At 38.3% G+C, this 18,860-nt stretch overlaps 3 protein-coding genes across 4 annotated transcripts in view; 2 read left to right on the top strand and 1 right to left on the bottom strand.

The window, feature by feature from the left end:
* The window catches only part of LOC123877012 (regulator of G-protein signaling loco), a 72,352-nt gene extending 67,087 nt beyond the window's left edge, over window positions 1-5,265 (bottom strand). Inside the window, exons 1-3 of the mRNA XM_045923492.1 lie at window positions 4,665-5,265; window positions 2,222-3,732; window positions 1,453-1,662 (exon numbers count right to left, since the gene is read on the bottom strand). Coding sequence (XP_045779448.1) covers window positions 1,453-1,662; window positions 2,222-3,732; window positions 4,665-5,073 — 2,130 coding nt within the window. The 5' untranslated portion in view covers window positions 5,074-5,265. The remainder of the gene's footprint in view (window positions 1-1,452; window positions 1,663-2,221; window positions 3,733-4,664) is intronic.
* Window positions 5,266-5,530: 265 nt separating this feature from the next.
* Window positions 5,531-14,070, top strand: LOC123877015 (nucleolar complex protein 3 homolog). 2 transcript variants are annotated; one of them, XM_045923502.1, is made up of 13 exons: window positions 5,531-5,682; window positions 5,765-6,045; window positions 6,530-6,756; window positions 7,475-7,716; window positions 8,655-8,820; window positions 9,425-9,545; window positions 9,783-9,996; window positions 10,234-10,422; window positions 11,078-11,259; window positions 11,578-11,786; window positions 12,385-12,563; window positions 12,976-13,187; window positions 13,828-14,070. In XM_045923502.1, the coding sequence occupies exons 1-13, from the start codon at window positions 5,677-5,679 to the stop codon at window positions 14,021-14,023; spliced, it is 2,424 nt and encodes an 807-aa protein (XP_045779458.1). In that variant the 5' UTR covers window positions 5,531-5,676; the 3' UTR covers window positions 14,024-14,070. The 2 variants fall into 2 exon arrangements, with proteins under 2 accessions (XP_045779458.1, XP_045779459.1); XM_045923503.1 differs by having other exon boundaries at window positions 5,537-5,682; window positions 5,768-6,045.
* The window catches only part of LOC123877044 (trafficking protein particle complex subunit 2-like), a 31,674-nt gene continuing 18,559 nt past the window's right edge, over window positions 5,746-18,860 (top strand). Inside the window, exon 1 of the mRNA XM_045923558.1 lies at window positions 5,746-5,762. The gene's annotated coding sequence lies outside the window, so the exon portion shown is untranslated. The remainder of the gene's footprint in view (window positions 5,763-18,860) is intronic.

Here is an 18,860-nt window from a genome sequence, read left to right as displayed (position 1 = left end):
CGGGCGCATGACGCCAGTACGCGCGTAACTACGCGTTCACTTTATTACGAATCTTATCGTAGATGGATATCTTTTTTGGGTTCCGTACCTCAAAAGGAAAAAGGAACCCTTTTAAGATCACTTTATTGTCTGTCATGTCAGTCGAGAAAATCTATAGTGTACTTCCCATTGACATAGAATAATGGACAGTTAGTCTTATAGCACAAGCAAAGGAAATAAATCCGAAACCTGTGAAAATGTGTGAAACCTGTGAACTAATAATAAATTAGTATTTTCAATTTTAAAAGTAAGATAACTATATCAACTAGGGTGGTGGTGGTGGTAATATGAAAGGCTTTACTTGTATATTCTTAAACAGATTTTTATGCATAATAGTTTTTGATTAATCGTGCAAAATGTCGAAAAAAATATCGTTCCTTTTCTCATATCTCCAAAGTTTACCAATCTAAGAAACTGAAATAATTATGGTCAGAAGAAGTTTATGTAGATTTTACAGAAAAAGTTAAACTAACGCTCTAATTATCAAGTTTTTTTTTAAATATTAACAATAAACCTATACAAACAAAGTTAGTTTTGCAGCTCATTAAACAAAAGTGTTTCTTACCGTTTTACTTCTTCCGTACTACGGAACCTTCGGTGCGCGAGTCTGACTCGCACTTGGCCGGTTTTTTTGTTAATACCCCTTATCGTAATTATGTTTCGGCTCTAATTAACAGCATTGAGTGGGTGGGACTTGTTTGGGAGTATTTCTTGGAAATAGTTCATAATATGTTTAATCTATGGTTATTGGTTACGTAAGGTAAAAAACAGAGTATGAAATGACGTCAAGGCTTAATTAACATGGCGGATATCAAAAAACAGATGATAGGGAATATGTCACGTTTTACTAGTTTTAACGTAGATACAATTAGAAGCTAATAATATATTTTGTTTAAATTGCAGATAATCACATCTTTACCTATCTGCAATTATAGATGGCCAGGGAATTTCGATGTTCATCATATTTTCTTGCCAATACCCGAGGTATCCATACTAATATTATAAATGCGAAAGTGTGTCTGTCTGTCTGTTACCTTTTCATGGCCCAACGGTTTAACCGATTTTGATGAAATTTGGTAAAGGGTTAGGGTTACATCCCGGGGACGAACATAGGCTACTTTATATCCCGGAAAATCAAAGAGTTCTCTGAGGATTCTTAAAAGCTCATCCGTTTATCCGATTTTTATGGAATTTGGTACAGAGGTAGTTTGCAACCCGGAAATTGATATAGGCAACTTTTTATCCCGGAAAAGCAAAATTCCTCATTCTTCTGCATAGTCCTGTGAGTCTCAGATTGGGCTCTCTGGCTATCCTTGTAACAACCCTTACCAATCCCTGATAATTCCTTGCTCTGGCGCTGTTTGCTCTTAATTTCTCCGACTTCTCTCTCCTCACACTCCTGTATAGACTTACCTGTGAGTCTCTCAGATCAGGCTCGCTGGCTGCAAGTGGCAATCCCTCCGTTGCTAAGCCTTCCCCCGTCCCTGATACGTCCCCCGCACTGGCGCTGATTGCTCTACGTCTCTCCGACGTCTCTTCTCTCTCCTTCTTCTCCCTCTCGGCTTTCCCCGTAAGAATATACTTGGTTTTGGACAGAATGTTCAACGGCCGTGACTTGCGGACCTGTAAAAGGATTAAACTTGTGTAGATTTAACAATTTTTTTTTTTTAATTTTTTATTTTGAAGAAAAACAATAGAGAGAGATCAAAGTAAAAAGTTTTCATTCATTCATCATCATTTTTTCATTTCATTCATCATCAAAGTCATTTGAGAAATAGAACCTTTCTATTTACAGTGAATATTCGATTATGTTCCGGCTCTATTATCGGCATATAATCCAAGTTTCGGCAAATTTTCTACGCGGACGAAGTCGCAGGCATCATCTAGTCTAAGGAATAAATTTGACGTTTTGAAAAATTGAAAAATCAGCCCTTGATCTATGTTCGCGCCAACCATTCAAGTTAGCGTGAATGTGCGGAGCGATACAATTTCCGCCGCGCGAGAGGGTATTTTTTATCTCCGAAAATCAAGGAGTTCCCACAGGGTTTTTGAAAATCTAAATCCACGTGTTTCGTATATCTTTTCTTTTTTTTCTTTTTTTTTTTATACTTATACATACATGGGTTACATAGCAAGATTGAGATCAGCTAGTTAAGGTGTTAGTTGAGAGAGTAGAACTTACTTTGCATTTAACAGCAGCGGGATGTAAAAATTTATCATCATCTTTATCCTCAGAAGGCGGTGGATCTCTACGACCTATCACCAGCATATCATCTAACGAAGCCTGCAAATGCCTCCTTCGAGATGGCCTGGCTTCCTCATGACTCCGAGATGAGTACACAGATACAGAATCTACACTCGCTTTACTTGTACCAGATATAACGGTGACATTTTCTACTGACTCGTTTGACTGGTAATCGAAACGACGCTGTCTCTCCTCGTATATTTCTACCGAGTTAAAAGTTTCCGCTACTCTGTCTATCTCATCCATTTCCAATTGGGATGGAATAAATTCGTAATGCCCCTCATTTTCTGTGTAAACCTGGTCGTAAACGGCTCCATTAAAACTTCTGGAACTAGACGGAAGGTTTCCATACACATTGTTATAGTTGTACGTGTCTTCTTCGCTTCTTAAGTTTACGTGACGGGGTAGTTCGTTTGCATTGAGGATTACGTCATCTAAATTCAATGGTCTACCTTGTCCTCCGAATCCGTCCACAACTGGTGTTGTATTGGACAGAAATGATCCATCAGCATCAAAGCTGCTGCAACCGACTAAACCCATAGGTCTTCTTGGTATTTCTTGACGGAACCGACTCGGAGCTGGTTGCTGGCCAGCGAAATCCACGACGAGTATCCTATCAGCAATATTTCGGCAGTCGTTATGAAAACCGATACCTGAGTCACTGTTGCTGGACGTAGTTGTCACTTCACTGTGATTACTTGGTTGTGGTGAATTGGCGATAAAATCTGGTGGATCTACCCTTACTTCTTCGTGTCTACATGGACGACGATCTCTTGGTGTTCTCATCACAGGTCTCCGCGAAAAGTTTCCCAACACTGGACTATCATTTTTGACTAATTTTGATATCTGCTGTATAGTAGGACTGGAACAGTCATCTGGTGGTAATGAATACATACCCCTTACGACACCTACGACATATTCAGCAGAGGGTGGGAACTCTAGACATCTTTCTGCTACTGGGTCTCGAGTGCAAGCAATTTGGAACTCTCTCGCCCTTGTAATATGGACATCATGCTCTGCCATTCTTGGGTCGACAGCAAATACATGACAACTATGGGACGCCTCTGCTTCTAGATCAGTAATTTCAGCAGCTGTTACGAGTCCAAAAAATCTTCTATCAGCATCTGAACCACACCCAGCATATAATATCCTCTCCCTTTGATATTGAGCAAGTATTTGGGCATTTGGGCGACGTAGAAGCAGTGCATTAGGAAGTACAGAGAGCAAAACTGGTGCAGCAGTTCTTCTTTCTTGCCTTAATTTTCGTACAGCATTTCTAACATTGCCCGGGGCGGCGTTTGGTGATGCTTGGGGTGTTTCTATGGTTCCTAGGTATCCGACTACCGCGCGACATTCAAGACGTGCCAAGTGATTTGGCGTGAGTTGAGCTCGACTCAGGTTTTGCAGTATCTCATTGACACCAGACGTGCTTGGAGCTGCATGACAACCTGTAAAATTTCATTTCAATGCTTGATTTAATAGTACATTGTGATATAAGGGTGGTAAATAGGTTAATATAAACAAGATGGCTTTGTGACTCAAAATAATATCAGGCAGAGTTAATTCCATTTTATTTCCTTCCTAATTATTTTAATCCACATTTAAAATAATCATACTTAAAGTAAAAAGAAAAAACTACAAACAAAAAACCTAATATAAATTTCAAAATGGCTGTATTTACTAAAAAATGTAATGTGTTTTAAATTTATCTTACAAGCCATGTTTACTAGCATTGAAAGTGCATTTTACAAGCAGCTGTATTGAAAAAGAATTAATCCAACTGTTACTAACTAACACTCTTAACTAATGGAACTCCAAGCTAAAACTTTGCCTTTGCATACAAAAAGTTTTACAGCACAAAATATGTCTGTGTATTATTTATTCAGGTATGTGCACTGGATGGGTCATTCTAAATAAACATTTTTGCAGGACATAACTTGCCTATGCTTTTAACTTGCAGTCCATTGTCATACCAATTTTAAGTTTTCTTCTTCTTTTTTAAATTAAGAATCGAGGCTCTGAACTTATCGAGTTTCATAGAACACTATATTTGTTGAAATAGCCCTTCTCTATTATACAAATTTAGTTCAATGGTTCAATAAGTAAATAGTTTCTTTGTTTTTCCCTTAAGTATAGCATTTATCCGATTATGACAAAACTTTGTACATTTCTTGATGGAACTTGTAAGCTTTCTGATGTTACAGTACCATCAATATAATGTACAGTAATTGGTGTGCGAGTCATTCATACAAAATGACATTGAAACACATATAATGCATGAGCTTACTAATTAAATGAAACTAATGCAAGCTAATGCATAATATTATCTACACTATCTACTTACTTAAATTTCCATCATCAATATTTTCTATAAAAATACCTGGATGATGTAGCATAGCTGGGTGAGGCCTCCGACGAGGCGGCGGGTATCTCCTGCGCGTCCTAGCTCTCTCTTCTGGCTCTGTGTCTTCCGTATCGGTTGGTGGAGATTCTCGTGGCGCCACGCTCAACGCTATCGGCCCAGGGGCTGCTGCGACTAACCGTGCTACTGAGGCGTGAGGAGCTCTAGCAACACTCGCTCCATCGACGGCTAACAGCGCGTCTCCAGCGCGTAATCCCGCACGCTCCGCTGGCCCATTCGCAGCCACAGCAGACACAACACAGGGCCTTTGCCCAGCTATAGTGAACCCAAACCCACCAGCACCCCTTACGACCACTACACGCCGCTCCGCAGTCCTAGATAAAGCTGCTCTACGACGTCTCCGCCTCTGTTGTTGAGGCACCATCATACCAACTTTTTCACTAATAAAACAGCACTAAACGACACCGCCCACACATTTTTTTTACTTAAACTCTATGACTATTAAGGAACTAGCTACGCCAAACGATTATTCAAAGTCAGGAAAACTAGAAAAACAAGAATTTAAAAGCGCAAGAAAGTTTCGAGGTCTTCTCAACTGACATGAGAAAGTTTGTCAGTGCGTTCAAAAACGGAGTCATCACAACAAAACTTGTTTTTTTCGTTCTACGCAATAATCATCGAAATATTACATAATGAATTCCAAAAACCAAGCTTTTTTGCAATACTTATTTTTGATGAAAAATAAGTCATAGTTCTGAAAGATTAGATTTCATAAATTATTCGTGGATTTTTCTCAGAAATCAATATTTAAAAATGTTTTTATATACTAACTAACTAAGTGTGAAACTGCGTATCACGATATGTCGCAGTCAAAACTGTCATTTTTGCTTTTTTGTCAGTGTCAAAAATGTATTGTTGTCTTGTGAAATGTCAAAAGCACGCTGCACATTATTTTACTGCAATATTTATTCGTTTTTAATTCTACAAATCATATAAATTTTACGCGAAAAGTTTCAATAAACTCAATAATATGGCGGTAAGTCACACAACTACTCCACTGTCCGTTTACTGCTTCAAATACAAACTATCCTTTAACCTCTTAAATTATGTATTTTTAGCAGAAAAAAGGTAAATTAAAGATTAGTAGGGCGAAAAGGAACAACCAGACGACTAACAAGATGAAGAAGCAAGGTAAACTGAAGCTACAGCGACACAGGCAAAAGATTCAAAAGCAAAAGGTGCCAGTACAGACACAGCCAGAATATAGCAGTGAAAGTGAGTCTTCAAGTAACGAGTGGGCTGATATGCTGGACGAAGAAGAGCAGCAATACATAGCCAATAGACTCGCCAAGCAGCCACAGTTGTTATCTAACATTCCAGAGAATGAACAGGAGAACAAGTGGGTATCACAAAATTAGCTTCATCATCATCATAATCAATCCATCGCTGGCACACTATGAGCACTGGTGAAAAATGTGAAGAGTTGGGGCCATAGGCCAACATGCTGACCAAGTGCAAATTGGCAGACTTCATACACCTTTGAGAACATTATTGAGAACTCTCAGGCATGCATTTCTCCGCACGATGCTTTCCTTCACAGTGGCATTCTGAAGCTGTGGCAAATTCTTTTAATGTGTCAAAAGCACTTGTAAAACTTTATTGGATTAAAAAATCATTCTATTGTATTCTGTTCTAATGAGAACCAACCAACAAATTTTTAGGAACTCAGAATCTCTTTCGGGTTCTCTGGTAGAATTCTGAATAGAGTGATAGTGGTTATTTCATTTGGCTACACAAAACCACTTATTGAAGTTTATACAAATAAGTCATAGTTTATAAAATAGTTCCTATTCAAATCTAATCTAAATAAAAAATACTTTCAGACGTGGTTCAAAACGCAAACGCAACAAAGAGAAACTCCCTAAACCAATAAAGAGGGCTGACACAAACATGAGTGACAGTGACAGTGGAGCAGAGAGTGACACGGATGACAGTGAAGTGGAGGAGAAGTATGAGAAGGAACTCTCTGAGAGGCCGAAGAAGAAGATGAGGCCTCTACTGCCTATCAAGACTAAGGATGGTGTGATGGAGAGAGCAGAAGAATGTGATGGTAAAGTACGCATGATGCAAATTTAATTTCAGCAGTTAACTGTAACTGAAGGATATTTCTTTCACACAGGCCACCTTTATGACATGTTCCATATTCAATGAATCACCTGCTTTAATGTTGTACCTGTTAGTAGTATGCAAGACAATAATGTGAAAAGTGAAACATCTATTAAGTTGATTATAAGTATGAAAATATCAGATTTCATAACACTTTTTTCACTTGTGAAAAAAATCACCTAATAAAAACTGGCCAAGTGCAAGTTAGACTCGCGTATCGAGGGTTTTGTACTTGGGTATTTTTTCTGACATTTTGCACGATAAATCAAAAACCATTATGCATAAAAACAAATAGAAATCTGTTTTAGAATCTACAGGAAAAGCCCTTTCATATGATACCCCCCTTGGTATAGTTATCTTAATTTGAAAATTGAAAATACTAATTATTTGAACACCTTTTAATTTTTTTTGTGATGTAACCACATTCATGGTATCTGAATTTTTTCCTTTACTTTTGCTGTAAGACCTACCAAGCAAATTTCATGTTTCAAGATCAAGGGGAAGTATAGATTTTCTTGACAGACACGACTGCCGGACAGACAGACAGACAACAAAGTGATCCTATAAGGGTTCCATTTTTCCTTTTGAGGTATGGAACCCTAATTTTTGCTCCTAAGCAGTGTGTTACTTATTAGTTCTAATTTGTTTTCTTTGTTTTCTAGAGTCCGAATCAGAACACGAAAATGACAATCAAGTGCAAAAAGCAGACAAAACTGACGAAACAAATAGTGACTCGGGATCAGACTCTGGCATGGAGGTTATTGAAGACAGTTCACAACCAACTGAAGGTGAAGATGAGGTCACAACTGTGGAGCTGCTGGCTGCCAGACGGGACAAATTGAGGCACGATAAACTGAGGATCGGTGCTCTCTGCTCCTCTTTGTTGGAGAGCCCTGAGAAAAAGGTATTGTATATTGAAATCAAAACTTCTTTAGGCATGTTAGGTGATTGTGGGATGCGTTAAAACATTAAGGTTGTGTCAGCGATATGCTAATGTTCAATATCGTGGTCAACCCATCGCCGGCCCACTACTGAGCACAGATCGTTCAGAGTGAGAAGCATTTAGGCCATAGTTCACCATGCTGGCCAAGTGTGCATTGGTAGATTTCACACACCTTTGAGAACACTATGGAGAGCTCTCAGGCATGCAGGTTTCCTCACTATGTTTTCCTTCACCGTTAAAGCAAGTGATATTCAATTGCCTAAAATGCACATAAATAGAAGGTGAATGTCTGAACCACTTGGCCATCACAACTCTAATGCTACTAAATAGCTTCTAAAATTTGTTCCTTAATGCAAACTAATAAGGTTAAATTTATATATGAGTGACTCGCATCAGCTTCGCACCGTAGCTTATTACAATTATCGCAGGGATCTCCAATTTTTTGTTAGTAAAATATAGCTTATGTCACTCAGAAATAATGTAGCTTTCTACGGGTAAAAGAATTTTCAAAATCGGTTCAGCAGTTCCAGAAATTACTTCCTACAAACCAACTTACGAACTTTACCTCTTTATACTATTAGTATAGATTGTACGAGAGCAGTGTGTGGGCTCGACCATACCAAAGGAAAATGTCCCACCAAGTGGTTGACCTTGTTAGTAGCGCCAGCTGGCTGAAGGTTGTATCTTGAAACTTCTATATATAGTGCAGAATTCCTAAACGCTCCGTTAGTATGATTCAGATTTGCGTGTTTTACTTGAGCTTCAGCTGTATGGTACTCGTGCTGCCATCTAGTGAAAGTGTCGTAAGTGGTGATCGATGTCTTGGTGTGAGTGAGAAGCGCCCTCTTTTTGCAACTGCGGCGACCTTCACAGATATATTTATGATATTTCCTTTCCAGCTAAAGAACCTATTCCCAATCCTATACCTGATGGAGGAGCGCTTGAAGGATGGGGCACTGAACCTATTATCGGTGCGGAAGCTGGCCACAGTTTCCGCAGCAGAGGTGTTCTGGGACATATTGCCCGACTATAAGATACGGCATCAAGACTATGCAGATATTAAACGTAAGTCATCATTTTTAAGTACTTATCACTCAGCTCTGTTATCCAGTTCAAGAATAGATTAGACAGATATTTGGAAAACTCGAAGCACTTCTAATAAATACGCATCAGCGAAAGCTGCTTAGTCTATTATAAATAATATAATAATATCAAAACTTGTGGAACCGGCGGGATTCGAACCTTCCTGGGAATCGCGCCCAGATCCACCATTTTTGATATGTATATAAAAATTATTCAGAAATTCTTTGAAGTGTAGATTAAAAAAAATCACAAAAATCATAAAAAAGTGAGTCATAATGGGCTGAGCCACCTTATCTGTTTATTTAAGAAAATAAAAAAGCTTAGTTGATACAAAATCCATTCTAGTAATCCATACTTAATATTCTAAATGCGAAAGTGTGTCTGTCTATCTGTCTGTCTGCTAGCTTTGGACCGTTTATCCCTTAAACCGATTTTGACGTTTGGCACAGAGATAGCTTGCATCCCGGGGAAGGACATGGTTACGTTTTATCCCGGAAAATCGAAGAGTTCCCTTGGGATTTAAAAAAATCTTAATCATAGTATGTGATAAAATCTTAATCTAGTATAATATAACATTATTTTTCAGTGAAGAAAGACACTTTAGCACTGTACAAGTATGAAAAGGAGCTACTGGAATTCTACAAGAGATACCTACAAAGGCTGGAAAAGGCTGCTAATGTTCTCAGAAGGAAAAAAGGGGATAACAGGTATTCCACTTTTATCTGCCTTTTACTTTCAATTTTCTTGGACATGTGACACGGACAGACAGACAGACAGCAAAGTGACATTAATGGGGCTCCGTTTTTACCCTTTGGTACCCTTTGGATATGTATTGGGTATATTTGGTAACCCTAATAAATGTTTTCTTTCTAAAATACCTATTTAATTTTTTGTAATCAAACAAACTGTTGCTTGTGGTCTCTAGACACTTTCTTTTTTTGTAGAAAACTAGACGAGCCAACTAAAAGCCTAGCACTAGTATCAATCAAATGCATGGCCGGCCTCCTGGTCGCGCGACCCAACTTCAACTACGCGACCAACATTGCGCAAAGCGTCATCCCTTTCCTGGACAGCAGAGAGCACGCGGCGCGGCAAGTGGTCACCGACAGCTGTGAGCAAGTCTTTGCTGAAGACAAAAAGGGCGAAATTACTCTTACTGTAAGTTACTTACATTACATATCCCTTCCAAGTTAGTCTGTCTCTATCTTGGACTGCATCATCACTTACCGCCACGTGAGAGCGAGGGTTGACTTGTATCTGAATAAAATTAAAAAATAAACTCTGCACATTTTGATTTTTACTTAGTTTATTTTTTATCCATGCGATAGGTTTCAGCGCCAGAATCCTACATCTTGGATTGTTTCTAATATAGTGATCCCTTGTCGATTCTCACAGATTGTGCGTCTAATCAACCAACTGGTTAAGCGTCGCGGAGACCGCCTCGACCCTGCCGCCCTGGACTGCCTGCTCTCACTCAGGATACAGGACGTGGAGCTGAACAAGCAGGCAGACATACAGCATAAGAAACGACAGGAGGAGAAACACAAGAAGAGGATCGTCAACCTTTCCAAGAAAGAGAAGAAGGTGAGTAGATCTGAGGAGCTGACTCATGTCATTTGGTGTTTTTTTTTTTCAAAGAATATTAGCCATGATTAGCATGGCTAATTGGATGGGAATGGGAAAAGGGGCACTCCCTTTTTCCCTTCAAATAAGCGTAAAGCTTGTGCCAGGAGTAGGTATGACAATAGTGCAATGGGTGGGGTTTGGATCGCCGACCGGAATTCAGTCCGCTCTTCAACTGTTGAGCTATTGAGGCTTTATAATTGAAAACTTTAAGACTGTACAATTGTAATGTAATGTGAAATAAAATGTAAACTAATTTTTTAACTTGGTGACTATGATACTGATTCTGAGCGCATCTAATTAACATCGATTTAACTATTATGTACTCTATACCAGTCTAGTCTACTCTAATAGACTTAAGACTGGCACCTAAAGGCGTGAGGTTTGAAAGTTTTAAACTAAATTAGGTTTGTCTGCCCTTTTCTTATTACATTGGTAAGAACCAGATGCAAATACTCAAAAATTTTGTTGCAACTAGAATCTGTACCATTATTATGCTAAATAAATCCTACACTATCCCACTCCTGTTACTCTGCATTCGTCTCATTCTCTCAAAGTTGTCTCCTTAGCGGTTTCATTTCTACTGCGTGTGAATATGTTTTATTTCTTTTAATAGCGCGCAAAGAAACTGAAAGAAGTAGAACGGGAACTGCTAGAGACTGAAGCGCAGGAGAACGAGGCGTCGCGCAAGAAACAGCTCACGGAGGTGACCAAGACGGTGTTCCACATCTACTTCCGCCTGCTGAAGACTGCGCCGCGGTCCAGGCTGCTGGCCGCCGCGCTCAACGGACTCGCCAAGTTAGTCATCATCGTCATCATCATCAACTGATGGACGTCCACTGCTGGACTTAGGTCTCTTGTAGGCACTTCCACACGGCATGGTCTTGTGTCGCCACCATGCAGCGGCTCCGTGCGACTCGACTGATGTCGTTTGTGATATGTATATTCACTCAGTACTGAAGCGACACTTCACGATAGTCCATAGAGATGGGTCTAAAAATTTGACTAAATTAAAATGTCAATGCTTTTATTTTCCGCGCCGCTTTCGAAGCACTTATTACAAATCCTGTAAATACTCATATCGCTGGTTGTAGCACACCGGTGTTCTCATCACAGATTCACGCACGTAATCAACCTGGAGTACTACTCCGACCTGGTGGCGATCCTGTCGCGCCTCCTCAAGGACGAGCTGATCGGGCACCGGGAGCGCCTGCTGTGCGTGCGCACCGTGCTCGCCGTGCTCTCCGGCGCCGGCGACGTGCTCAACGTGGACCCCGTGCACTTCCACAACCATCTCTACGCTAACACGCTGCACGTGCATGCAGGTAACACTAGGCACTAGGGAGCTATCCACACTAATGTTATAAATGCGATGTTATGTCTGCTAGCTTTTCACGGCTCATTCGTTTGTGGCGGTCGCTACAGTTGCAAGATGATGGCGCTTAGACAAACACACTAACATACAACCAACTTTCATCCGTCCATACATTTGAGCTACCTCGAGAAGAGGGCTACCATAACAACTTATTACTGATAACGGCAGACAACTCAAATTTTTTTAAATTTAATTTTCAAAATTAAAATCCAAAGCCGTGATAGCCTAGTGGTCAAGTTGTCTGCCTTCCAACCGGGAGGTTGAGGGTTCGATTCCGCACATGAGCTTCTAACTTTTCGGAGATATATGCATTTTAAACAAATATTACATGCTTTAACGGTGATGGAAAACATCATGAGGAAACCTGCATGCGTGAGAGTTCCTCCATAATGTTCTCAAAGCTGCGTGAAGTCTGCCAATCAGCATTGCGACAGTGTGGCGGACTATAGCCTAAACCTTCTCATTCTGAGAGGTGACCCGTGCTCAGTAGTGGGACGGTAATCATAATGGTGATTATAAAAATAAGTTTCTCCATTGTTATGTCGCAGGTGCAACACACGGCGACGCGTCAATCATCGTAGAGGCGATATGGGCGCTGTGCGGGCGCGCGCGCCGCGTGTCGCCGGCCGTGCTGCGCGCCTTCAGCAAGCGCCTGGTGACTGTCGCGCTGCAGTTGCAGCACAACGGCGCGCTGGCTGCGCTCGCGCTGCTGCACCACTTGACACAAGTAAGGACCAGCAACCGTGGAGGGGATATGTGAAATCTAAGTGTTCATAAATATGGCGTATATGTGCTTTACAACATTCCCAAAAGCCGCTTGATATGGGTATAATATAATATTTTCAAAATAGCCCAATTGTCTTTATTTAAGAAATCGCTTAGGGTGTCATTGCTGTGGTTTTTCGGGGAGCTGATAATGAAAATGACGTCTATTTTCATAACCAGCCGACTTCAAGAGTGTTATTTATTTAAAAAAAAACAATATGGGTGTCGTTTCAAAGTATTTTGGGGCGCATCGATTTGAATGTGATTGGCTGTGGTTTTTGGCATTTTCAAATTCAAGATGGCTGACGATTTTGGTGGCTAAGGCATTATGAGACATTCCAATAGTCGTTCAAATTCAATTATTTTTCTTCTAGCATAGCAAAGCAGTCTCATCACTGTTCGAAACCGATGAGACGGTGGGTTCGGGTCGTTTCGACCCCACGTTGCCGTCTCCGGAGCACTGCAACGCGCACGCCGCCAGCGCGTACGAGGCGTGCGTGCTACGGAGCCACTACCACCCCACCGTCCGCAGCGCTGCGGCAGCGCTGCTGGCGAGAGGCAGCTGGCCGCAGGAACTCAATAAGCTGTGAGTATTTGTGAGTCGTTTCGACCCCACGTTGCCGTCTCCGGAGCACTGTATACTACATCAGTAAAGGCCATCATAGAAGAAATGAAAAAATCAGGTAACAAAGTTTGGGCTGAAGTGATCTGTGTAAAATCTAGGAAAATAAGATGCCATTGAATATGCTCTTTGTGAATCTCTAACCCAGCAAGAACAATGCAAAAGTGAGAGATATCGAATTAATAATATTTAAGAGGGGTCTCTCCGTCACTCGCTTCATACAAACGTAGTTCCAATTTCATTATTATATACTAGGGGATGCCCGCGGCTTCGCCCGCGTGGTTTTTAATGTTTTTAAATCCCGTAGGAACTCTTTGATTTTCCGGGATAAAAAGTAGCCTATGTCCTTCCCCGGGATGTATCCCAAGTCTGTACCAAATTTCTTTAAAATCGGTTCAGCGGTTGGGCCGTGAAAACGTAGCAGACAGACAGACACACTTTCGCATTTATAATATTAGTATAGATTAAGCAACCAAAGTCCATGAAATTTTGCAGACACATTCTAGAAACTAATAATGAGAGTTATCAGCTCTTTTCTAGTTACTGTAACCTTCACTTGTTATAAATTAATTTACACTTGTTACCTTTTTTATCTATCTTTCAGAACGCCAATGCAAATATTCTCTCAATACGACGGGTCCCAGATGTCGTTCAAGCCACCAGTGCCGCCGCCGAAACCCAGCGCCCAGCCTGCCAAGACCAAGCCTGCCCACGCGTGGGCACAACCTCACCTCAAGGCCCACTGTCATGATATAGAGGAGAATGTCCCGATGACATTTAGTGAAAACATCGTTAGATGAATATGTATTGAAGTACAATAAATATTAGTAGATACTTAATAAATATTAGTAGATACTTAAAATGTTTTTTATTTTCTACTAGAGGATGCCCGCGACTTCGTCCGCGTAGATTTAGGTTTTTAAATATCCCATGGGAACTTGATTTTCCGGGATAAAAAGTAGCCTATGTCCGTCCCCGGGATATAAGCTAACTCTGTACCAAATTTCGTCAGAATCGGTTAAACTGTTGGGGCGTGAAAAGGTTGCAGACAGACAGACAGACACACTTTCGCATTTATGATATTAGTATGGATATTTTTTTGGGCCGTGACTACACGTGTAAGTTTTACTCACCTAATAAATTTGTCCAAGAAATGGTGACATTAGTAAACTACTTACGTGAGTAAAACTTATAGGTGTATCTGTGGCCTTACATCAAGTTACAGCTGGCAGACGTTAGAGGCAAGTGCACCAACGGTTGTATATAGAATAGAATAGAATAAAATTTATTCAATTCAATTCAATTCAATTCAATAATCTTTATTGCGAATTTGGGTTAGTTTACAGATCTTAAAACTATTATTGTTAGGTGCTCCAAATTCTACCTTTCGGTATGCAATAATACAATAACATAGTCATGAATACAATCTTGACATACCATTATAAATATATAATATTCTAATTATTATTATTACAAATTCATTCAACATTAATAGATTCAAAATTATTTTTAATATGTACCTACTCTAATCAACTTAAATTCTATATACAGTATATATTATTTTGATGTCAATATTTTTAGTGTAATAGGAATTATTATTTTACAAATCAATTATAGTTATAATTAAATAGTCTAATCTAATGTGCCAACATTTCATTTATCGAGTAAAAACATTTATCTATTAGCCATGTAAAAAGATTCTTTTTAAATTGTTGGAGGGGTAATATCCGTAAGCCGGGAGGGAGCTTATTAAATATTTTTATACACATGACATAGCTGCATTTTCCGTAAGATGCATTAAAAAACCTATGTGCAATGACCAGTCTGTCGCCGTTTCTTGTATTTCTCGGATAAATATCTCTTGCTTTTATAAATAGATCATTATGTTGTTTGACAAAAATACAGATTTCATAGATATACATGCACGGAAGTGGGAGAATACGTAATTTTTTAAATAGTGGTTGACACGAATCCAAATAAAAAGCTCCTGTCATAGCTCTTATACATCTCTTTTGGGCTATGAAAGCTCTGTCAGCCTCGCTAGAGTTTCCCCACAAGATGAGGCCATATCGAAGTACTGATGCGACATAGCCATGATAGGCTGCCAGGACTGTATTTAGAAAGGCCGTTTTTCGTAATCTATATAACACATAAACATATCTATGAATTTTTTGGCATACCATTTCGATGTGCTCTTTCCACTTTAGATTTTTATCTAGAAGTACTCCTAAAAATTTAACATGCAAGGCTTCTTCTATTTGGGTATTTGTATAATTTATATTGAGGTTGTAGTTATTAGAACGGTCACTTAAACTAAATTGCATAAATGAGGTTTTTTGTATATTAACTTTAAGATTATTATCCTGCAGCCAATTTACCACCGTATTAATTTCATTATTAATGTCATTTTCATATATATTGATTTCATTTTTATTATTGCATGTCACGATTATTGATATGTCATCAGCGAATAAATAACAGTCATTTTTTGTCACGCTAGGAAGGTCATTGATATAAATTAAAAATAATAATGGTCCAAGGACGCTTCCTTGTGGAACACCGAATCTATTAAATTTGAAGTTTGATTGGTGGGCTATTATGGTAGCCTTCTCGTCGATAGAATTGATCTCTACACATTGCTTACGATCTTTTAAGTAAGACTCCATCCAGTTAAGAGCTGGTCCTCTGATGCCATTTTGCTCCAACTTATCTAACAAGATGGTGTGTGATACGTAATCAAATGCCTTGCTCATGTCAAAAAATATTACACACGTGGGTTTTTTAGAGTCTATATTTTCTGCTATCTTGTTAACCAGTTTAAATGCAGCTAATATCGTCGACTTGTTTTTTTGAAAGCCAAATTGTTGCTTATTTATTATATTATTTTTTGTAAAGAAATTAGTTAATCAGCCATACATTGCTTTCTCAAGGACTTTTGAAAGTATAGATACGAGTGCAATTGGGCGGTAGTTATTAAGGTTTTTTTTGTCGTCTTTTTTATGTAGTGGCTTGACCACCGAGAATTTTAGGGCATCTGGAAATTCACCACTTTCAAACGACAAATTGACTAGGTATGTTATAACTGGCACTAGTTCATTTTTGCATATTTTAATAATTTTTGTGAGAATTTCATCATAGCCTACTGCTTTAGTATTCCGCAAGGATTGTATTATTTTTAATATTTCGTTTTCCGTTACTGGATTGAGAAAGAGACTACTTCCAGTTATATTTTGATTTATTCTAGATTTCATTTTTCGCTTTGTCAAACAAATACCACTAGTATTAGTCAAGTTTATCCAATAATCGTTAAAACTATTTGCTATATCTTTAGCGTTAGTAATTTCATTATTATTTACCAGAACTGATTCGATGCAGTTGTTACTAATGTCACTTTTTGTTTCGCTTTTTATAATTTTCCACGTTGCATAACATATATTTTTACTGTTTGCTATGTAATGGCTATTACTCAATTTTTTTGCTGTCGCAATACAATGTTTTAATGTTCTTGCATATTTCATATAGTTATTCTTATTGCTATTGTCTTTATTTTTAAATATTTTATATCTTAATGCTCTTTTTATTTTACTGCTTATTCGAATACCTTTAGTTATCCATTTCTGTTTTCCACTGTATTGCATATTTTTTATTTTTACCTTCGGGAAACAAAGTCTATACAATAGAGTAACCAAAGAATGAAATTTACTAAATGCCTTATTGAAATCTTTTTCTTCATAGACTTCACTGAATGACAAACTTTTTAGATAATTTTTGATAATATCAATATTATAATTACAATAATCACGTTTGTACATAAACATTGATAATTTATTTTTAATGTTATCATTTTTGAAACTTAAAATTTGTGCTGTGTTATGGTCAGAAATATCGTAATTATGTAAAGAGCCTATAGCATCATCAATATTACTCATTATATGATCAATGCATGTATTATTTCTCGTTGGTAAATTAATGTGTAATTTAAAGTTAAAATTTTGTACGATTTGCTGTAACTGCTCAGAAATTTTATTACAATGCAGTGTATTTATATTAAAGTCACCTGCTATGATAATTTTCCTGTTCTTTTTACAGTATTTCTGAAGCACAATTCTTAGTTTTTCAAAAAATATACCAACATTAGAATCAGGTGTTCTGTAGATGCAGATGATAAATAGATTTTTGTCTACTATTTCTATCCCACAACATTCAAATGCTTTAGGTTCACTTATAGTATGTAGATATTCTAAATTTTTTGATCCTATCCCTTGTAATGTTAATATACAAACACCACCCCTTCTTTTTGTTCTACAGTAATTAGATGCTAGTAAATAACCATATAGTTTTATATTACTTTCATGCCCTTTTGGAATGAAAGTTTCCGTGAAGCATACTATATCAATTTTATCCGGATCTTGCAGATCTTCAAGCATTATTTAGCATATTCGTTGAAACCGACACATAAACATAGTATTACAAATAATGACGCTTATACAAAACTAAAAATAAAAAATAAAAATAAAAAATATAAAATTTAAAATATAAAACTTAAAAACCTATATAACCTATATATATATAACGTTATATCCTAACGATTTTCCACCTCTAAAGCCCGCTCAGCCATTGCAGCCATTATCTTCATGGCGATCAACTTGAAATTGAATGCTAAAGCGGCAATAGTACACATTCTGACTACTACCTGTTACGGTTCACAAGTTACAGCCCACTGACAGACACACGGATGGACGCGCAGCGGAGTCTCAGTAATAGGGTCCCGTTGGCACAGTTTGGAACTCTTTCTTTTTTTTTTCTTTAAATCTGGCTTTACTCTGACTAGCCAATGTCAAGTTTGTGATATTTTCAAGTTATTGAATTTATACAAGTATGGACTCCGTCTGCGCCGGCGCCCGCCGACATACCCGCGGCGCCCCTTTAGAGCGCTTCCCAGTCAGTTCCACCACCAAAAACACCAACTAACACAAAAACCAGCCACTCTTAACAAAAAAAAACACTCCAAACAAGCACAGCACGCGCGCCAGCAAACGCCATCACAGACGAAGTCCTTTGGGACTCTATAAACGAAATAAAAATCAAAAAGGTTTTATCAGGCGGTTTATTTTGAAATAAATATGAAAGGTCTAGGTGTAACCAGAACGCTAGCAAAAACTTATTATTATACTACCTAAACACAACCTAACGCCAATAACCATATTTTGTAGTTTTAGTGATTTAGTATTTTTCAAACCCGCAATGTACAGCGTGCAAAACTCGGGTCAGTGCCGCACCTACGACGCATCATTGACTCCGAGTGGCATATTTACGTAACGTTCGTTGACCTCTAGCGTCAGTCAGATGTTTTATTTGCAATATAAATAATTCAAACTCAAATAATTTATTTCCAAAACGATTAATAACTAAGTACAATTAAAATTACATCTTATTAAATACCTACAATCAGTACCTACATATTTAAGTAAAATGGTAGTTTGGTAGTTTTATTTCTTTGTGAGCAACAAAAAATAAATAAAATAAACAATATAATATGTACTTTTCTTACCCTTAATCTTTTTTTGTACCTCTGTTTCGTGCAAAGCTGTTAATTATCCTAAGTTCTGTCGCACGACTTATCTGTATTGCCCCCTG

The sequence above is a fragment of the Maniola jurtina genome, chromosome 22 (assembly GCF_905333055.1).
Source record: "Maniola jurtina chromosome 22, ilManJurt1.1, whole genome shotgun sequence".
NCBI classification, from domain to species: Eukaryota; Metazoa; Arthropoda; class Insecta; order Lepidoptera; family Nymphalidae; genus Maniola; species Maniola jurtina.
Note: the sequence above shows the minus strand (reverse complement) of the source record. Positions and strands in the feature narration are given on the sequence as shown.

Bases quoted from the DNA above. Each gene is read 5' to 3' on its own strand.
- LOC123877015 (XM_045923502.1), top strand. The intron at 11,787-12,384 runs GTAACACTAGGC...GTTATGTCGCAG, and splicing joins CACGCTGCACGTGCATGCAG to GTGCAACACACGGCGACGCG. The intron at 12,564-12,975 runs GTAAGGACCAGC...TTTTTCTTCTAG, and splicing joins TGCTGCACCACTTGACACAA to CATAGCAAAGCAGTCTCATC.